The following is a 7117-nucleotide window of genomic DNA, read 5'->3' as shown; positions in this document are numbered from 1 at the left end:
AACATCGTAATAGTTAAAGACTGTGAGGAGAATAGAGTTATAATATGTGCAGCATCCATAAAAGAGACCTGAAATTCATATTAAAAAAACGACAGTCGTCTTTGAGACAATGTAAACGCCGAATATAGATAACGAAATACATTCAGAAGTAACAGAACTCGATTACATTGAGTAGAGCCGTAAAGACGGTATTATTCTGTAAGAACTGTGGAAAATAACGCTTCGATAAGCAAAGAAATAAGATTCAGATACATTGACAGTATGTAAACAAGAGAACGAGGAATTCTGAATTTGACAATAACCATTAAGCAAGTTACAGCCATAAGGGTTTCCAACCTCGGAAGGCATCGCAGGTCACCCATACATCTATAGGGTCAGATGCGGGCGTGACCGCTTGCTGCCAGGGTGCATGAGCAAACCCTAGGTATAAGCACAAACCCTTAACGGGTGCAACCAAATATACATGCGAATAACCGGATTGAAACCAGATAACAAATATATGCAACAGAGCAACCATCAAACCTGTGTAATATAAAATAGGCTATATTCAACTCGTGTCCGAGAAAATTAACAAGCATATAAATATATACAGAAGTATGAAAATTCATAAAACTGAGAATTCGCAGAGGTTCATAGTTCAGTAAACCGAATACTGCCAACATCTAAACTCACGGCCGTAGCCACCAGCATATTCAGGATTATACATCGATTTAAGTAAAACAAATAGAACCTAAAGCTACAGAAGGCAGGGTAGTAACCCAGATCTTCATACAAGAGATGGTGCCGTAAATACCCCAAGACTTTATAGCCGGAACGAGACCAGGTCTTTGTATACCTGCGGCCAACCAGATATGTTCAGGTTGGGGTCTCATCCTTAAGCTAGAGCAAACCTCTGACAAACCGAGAGGGATAACGATGCAACAGTCATAAAAACCAAACCCTGATATCAGTTAAGTACCTGGAAGCTCGGCGGTCCTTGATGGCAGGGCTCTTCCAGATCCATCGGAGCAAGAGAAGTTGCTCATACCTGGCAAGTAACAGATCCGGCGTTAATCCGAGTTCATTAAAACACCAAATCGAAAAACAAATCTTTAAATTGTGAACATTTACCTGGCTAGGCCCGGACTGGGACTCCATGTGGAGAAATCTTGCTGTAAGAGGGTAAGAACTCGAAGTTACAGTGGCCTCGGGGCGCAATGGCACAGGAAACCCTTTGTCGTGAGGGCAGAGGAAGCTGATGGACGCGGAGCAAAAGAATAATCGCGAAGAAACCGGAAAAAAGATCTGTATATACCCTACCTGCCAGAGACAGAGACGTGGCGTAGTATTAACCCTCGATCTCTCATAGATCATACCCACCGTCGATGAGGGCGATGTAATCAAGGAGGAAGGCGCGGGAAAGCCCAAGTGTCGTGGCCATGCCACCGTCACGTGAACCGGACAGGGGAGACTCCACATTGCTGCCAAATGTCCCACGATGGTATTGCCAGATCCCAAAGTCAACACCGATTTGAAACATTAAAATGACAAGATTGATAATCACAGCCACGTTAACACCAGTCCATAGGTTATGGAAATCTATACCTGCCGCCATAATGTAATTGCCTTTGGGTTAGGCCGAATACATGGTTGTGGCAGCCAAAATTAATGTTCAAATATATTAATCAAGAATAGTGGAAACCTACGTTATAACAAATGCAGAGATACACCTATATGTAATTGCTGTCGATATTTATATTACACCAAAAAAAAAATTTACATGTGTAATTATATTCGTATAGGTATGTGACAACCTATAGGGGGCACAACTTTTGCAAGTGAATTATGATTGAGGTGATTTTCAAGTAGTGTTGGAATTTTTTGAGTGTGCCGAACAACTTTGAGGAGTTGATATCTATTATAGGATTACGAAAAGTGTGATTGGATGCCTAAAATCACTTTTGGAAGTTTTTAGATTCTAAATCACCAAACTAGGTCTAAATATTCTACACGCATACTATCCTTCTCAGGCTAAAGACTAACCCCAACTCTTACCTCCCCTGAATTTTAATTCCATAACTATTAAAAAAAAATGTGTAATAATAATTATTTCCATAAATATTAAAAATAAAATTGTATAATAATAACTACTTTAAAATGTAATTAATTTTAAACAATAATACCACACTATAAATGTAATTAATTAATTTAATATTTATAATTAAAAAAATAAAATATTAATTAACAAGCAAATAATAATATTTATTTTTTTAAATTCTGTTTTTTAAATGCAAATTCATTTATATATATTGGATTCTTCCTCATAATTGATTTTGGCGTCCATTATACTTTACCTAATTCCCAAAATATATATTCTCTAGAAGTACCCACTCCAAAAATTTGGGTGATTTGATACCACTTTGTAAACAAAAGGGTTGTTATTTGATGGAATCTCCCTTCAAATCTTTTTAAGTTGGTTCAAGTATCAATTTACAATACATTAGAAATGGAATGATTAGAATGGTTGGCTTTCTGGAAAACTAATCCACCATCTAAAACCACCTAATGTCCCCCAAGCAAGACTTAAACTCAATAAGAACCAAAGGAAACACTTCCTAAGTCTCTCATTGAAGCACTGTCTAAACAAGGTGATGGCCCCCGCAAGACTTAAGCTTAATGAGAACAAAGGAAAACACCCCCTAAGTCTCCTACTCAATAAATAAACTTTGTGTAACAAATGGCATCAATAAGTCACAAAAGTCCAATTAAATAAAACAATTGTGTGATGGAGAGCTCATTGGTTTTAGCACCACCATAACTCTCAAGGTTATGGTGCGCAAGAAAACTTGAGCTCTTACTCTTTGTACCATAGTACTTCAAATAGTGAAGTTCTTCCTTCTATCAAGTGTCCAAGTTCAACATTGAGCCTAAGTACCTCCCTAAAATTAGGTACACCCAAAACATCCTCTTACCCAATCAATTGATGTTGAAGTAGTTTTCAAGTTGCTCCCACTAATAATAAATCAATAACAATTCTTCTTTCTCAAGGAAACAACCATCATCCAACCTTCCTCCTTAGTGATAATTTTCCTCTTTTCTGTTTTCCCATAAGTAACAATGTTTTTCCAAGAAAAACTATTATTTTCCAATCCCCCTGTTCAACCCCCTTCTAAAATCATTTAACACACCTTGATAAGTTTAGGGGGAGATTAAGGTTAAAATTAAGAACATTGAGATTATAAATTAAGACTTTATTAATTAAAGCCTACCCCTTAGGTCTTTCACCCTAAATTAATTTATGAACCAATAATTAAAAATTTTAGATTAATAATTCTCAATCGTATGCCTTACAAGATCATAAAATAAACTTACACTTTTTATTGAAAAGTCCTTTTCCAAGAATGTGATTTCCACCACCTTATTAATATTTATTTAGATTACTTGTAACATCTAACTTAAACCAATATAAATCTCAAAATAATAAATATATATTTTGTCATTCTTCAAAACAAATAAATTAATACCTCAATAACATTACATTAATACACTAAGTATAAATCAACATAAATAAATCAAAAAATATTTCTTTTAATCATTAAAAAACAAATTAACACATAAATTATAATCATAAATCAATATATTAATTATACCTCTTCATCATCATAATATCTCTCTCATATATATATATAAATACTACAACCTCTCCTAATCAATTAGATAAGTGAACATTTAAAAATATATATATTTAAATTATAATTATAATATCTATAAAAATAACAATAAATATCCAACTACAAGAATATCCATATTTATAAAATTAATAAAAAAGTGCATAAATTAAATGTTTTTTTCAGAGAGACATAAATTAAATGTTATTGCTTTCAAAATGTCTACCAATGTAAGGCCACCCATTAAACCGTAGATTGAGAATTCCATTTTTTATTTTATAAATTCTATTTGATACTTTCCACTCTAGGCCATGGTTAAAACAATAATGAAGTACAATGACGATGACAGGAAAATAAATTTTTTAAGATTTAGAATATGACAGATGGAAGGTCCATTGCGTATAAAAATGGCGATGCATGATGCGAATGGCCGCCATATTTCAGGGGAGATACGTACAAATGCCATCGTTGAGCGTTACCTGTAAGTTGACTCTCAAAATTTAATGTTTCTGTCTTATTATTGCAAGAAAAATTGGCGGCTATGTGATGAATAAACCTGAAAGCAATTGATATGTGATCAATAAACCTGAAGGCAATTGATATGTGATGAATAAATCTGAATGCAATTGATATATAAAATGAATATATACTTTAATCATTAGATTTTTAGCTTTAAGTGGACAATGTATGGACGTCATTAAATTTTTGAATTAAGTGGCTCTGCTTTGTAATCAAGGGCCAAGTCAATGAAGGAAAAGCCACTGTGTGGTGCTTGTAGATCTTTATAAATTCTACTGCAAACAATAAAACTACTATCATATGATACTTTTATATCCTTGAGGCTTCTCAGTTTGAGAATCTGTATTGCTAAGATCAGTAGCTAACAAGTTTGTAGATATGTCACTGGAAATCCAGCAAAATCCATTGGGTTCCGACGCAAAATTTCAAGAAAGTGGTGGAGATAGACAAATCCTTGTCAAAAATGACTGTGAGTACCCATCAGAATTCCCAGAGCCAAGTTACAGAAGATTCTGGGAAAGATTGAAGAGCAATTTGCATTTTAAAGCAAGATGGGCAGAGGTGAATGGATCGTTGGGAGACTTGGGTACATTCATTCCCATTGTAATTGCTCTCACATTGGTAAACGGACTCGATTTGGGCACCACATTAATATTCACAGGGGTCTACAACATCATCACAGGCATGCTTTTCGGAGTTCCCATGCCGGTCCAGCCCATGAAGTCCATTGCTGCGGTGGCAATCAGTGAAGGAAAACTTTTGACCATTCCACAGATAATGGCGGCAGGGATTTGCACCGCAGGAACTCTGTTGGTCCTGGGAGTCACAGGCCTTATGGGCCTTATTTATAGGATCATTCCTCTTCCAGTGATCCGGGGTGTGCAGCTATCACAGGGACTGTCCTTTGCATTCACTGCAGTGAAATACATAAGGAACAATCAGGACTTGGCGAAGAATAAGTCTGGGAATGCAAGGCCTTGGTTGGGCTTGGATGGACTTCTGTTGGCTCTGATCTGTCTGTGCTTCATTGTGCTTGTCAATGGCTCTGGTGATGATTCAAGACAAAGGACTGAAGAGAATCCAAATGCTTCAATCCCTTCAAGTGTTGCTGCGCCAAGAAAAGATACCCCTGACACAAGAAAATCGCTCTGGAATTTGAGAATTCTGTATGCACTACCATCTGCTTTCATTGTTTTTGTTCTCGGCATTGTTTTTGCAATTTTGCGCAAGCCCAGTGTTCTCAGACATCTAAAATTAGGCCCATCCAAGCCCCAACTGATCAGGATTTCAAGGCATGATTGGAAAATAGGCTTTGTCAGAGCTGCAATACCCCAAATCCCTCTCTCCATTCTTAATTCTGTGATTGCTGTCTGCAAATTGTCATCTGACCTGTTTCCCAACAAGGAAGTGACTGCAACTTCTGTGTCTGTGAGTGTGGGGATAATGAATTTAGTAGGGTGTTGGTTCGGGGCAATGCCTGTTTGCCATGGAGCAGGTGGCCTTGCTGGGCAATATAAGTTTGGGGCCAGGAGTGGGGCATCTGTAGCAATTCTTGGAACTGGAAAACTGGTTTTGGGGTTGATTCTAGGAAGCCAACTAGTGAAAATCCTAAGTCAGTTCCCAATTGGGCTGTTGGGTGTATTGCTGCTCTTTTCTGGTATTGAGCTGGCTATGGCTTGTAGGGACATGAATTCTAAGCTGGACTCATTTGTCATGCTCATGTGTACTGCTGTTTCGCTCACTGGATCCAGTGCTGCCCTGGGATTTGGTTTCGGTATTGTTCTGTATGTGATTCTCAGATTCAGAGACAAGGGCTTTTCCGATTGCATAAACATATTCAAAGCATTGTTGAACAGAGGAAAACTCTCGGACGAAACCTAAACAGAAAGTCCATGGATACAAGGGAACCTGCTTATGATTCATATCCATTGCCCCTTTCTGTCACATATTCCAGCTTTCTATATATACTGCTAACGTTTACCTTTCCTCTGTTGTTTTATAGTCCGACCACAAGTCAAATGGTTGGGACAGTTTATGTAAATACATGGATCCATAAATTTAAGAAATACGTGAGAGTGAAACCTAAGATTGATCAAGGGAGAAGTTTTATCTTCATGACAGCAGGCCAATAATATTACTGAATGCATGTCTTGAAGGTGTATTAGGTGTGTTACGAAATTGTTGGGACAGAAAAGAAGGATTTAAGGATTTAGGCTCTTGTAATTGATATGTCAACTTCAGATTGCTTCATGGTATTACAGGCCCGAAATCAGTTGACGAGAAGAACCGCTTGTTCATACATATTCAGAGGACGCAGATCCATCAGTCTGGCAAGTCTGAACTCTTGTAATAATAATCCCTTTGCTTTGGATATTGTGTTTTCTCAATGGATTTTACAGAAAGTTTCTTTTAATAATCTCTGTTATATATATCTAGCAGTGCTTTTCAACAATATCGGTATGTTGAATATATTTTAATAGGGAGAAATAATTTTATGAGATCATCTAGCTACTGTAATTTATTATTTTGCTGGAATAATGAATTTTGTTTAGATCCATAGAAAATACTTTTGGAATTTGCGTTGATAGGTCATAGCCAAAGGTAGGTAAGTTTTCTTGTGCCTTAATGTGCAGAGGTAGACTTGGAGAAAGTTTTGTTTAAAACAATTAAATTAACTTCAGATAATTGCAACCATATTCAGAAATTAGACTATGAATAGATTTTTTCCAAGTGCAAGAGCAACAAAAAACTAATAAAAAAATAAAAAGATCTTTAAATCCTCTTGGATCTTCAACACCTTTGTATTTGTAGGATGAATAAGTGAAATAATGAAGAAAATAAGAAACTCAAGGATGAATAACCAAGATAAGAAACTGAATTAGAAACTGAATGTGTTATTCAACAATGGTTCTCCGCACTACATTTCATGGGCATTTGATAGTTTTATATCA

At 36.3% G+C, this 7117-nt stretch overlaps 1 protein-coding gene and 1 long non-coding RNA gene across 2 annotated transcripts; one reads left to right on the top strand and one right to left on the bottom strand.

Moving 5' to 3' along the window:
- Window positions 1–527: 527 nt before the first annotated feature.
- On the bottom strand, window positions 528–1573 carry LOC149198160 (uncharacterized). Its single transcript, XR_016254254.1, has 3 exons — window positions 1111–1573; window positions 959–1027; window positions 528–835 (listed from the first exon to the last, which is right to left on the bottom strand). It is a non-coding gene; the product is annotated as an uncharacterized LOC149198160 (long non-coding RNA).
- Window positions 1574–4331: 2758 nt separating this feature from the next.
- Window positions 4332–6553, top strand: LOC149198159 (molybdate transporter 1-like). Its single transcript, XM_089404073.1, has one exon. The coding sequence runs from the start codon at window positions 4545–4547 to the stop codon at window positions 6045–6047; it is 1503 nt and encodes a 500-aa protein (XP_089260199.1). The 5' UTR covers window positions 4332–4544; the 3' UTR covers window positions 6048–6553.
- The last annotated feature ends 564 nt before the right edge of the window (window positions 6554–7117 follow it).

Source organism: Pinus tabuliformis, chromosome 2_2 (assembly GCF_031772625.1).
Source record: "Pinus tabuliformis cultivar Carrire ecotype Pingquan chromosome 2_2, CPIR1, whole genome shotgun sequence".
NCBI classification, from domain to species: Eukaryota; Viridiplantae; Streptophyta; class Pinopsida; order Pinales; family Pinaceae; genus Pinus; species Pinus tabuliformis.
Note: the sequence above shows the minus strand (reverse complement) of the source record. Positions and strands in the feature narration are given on the sequence as shown.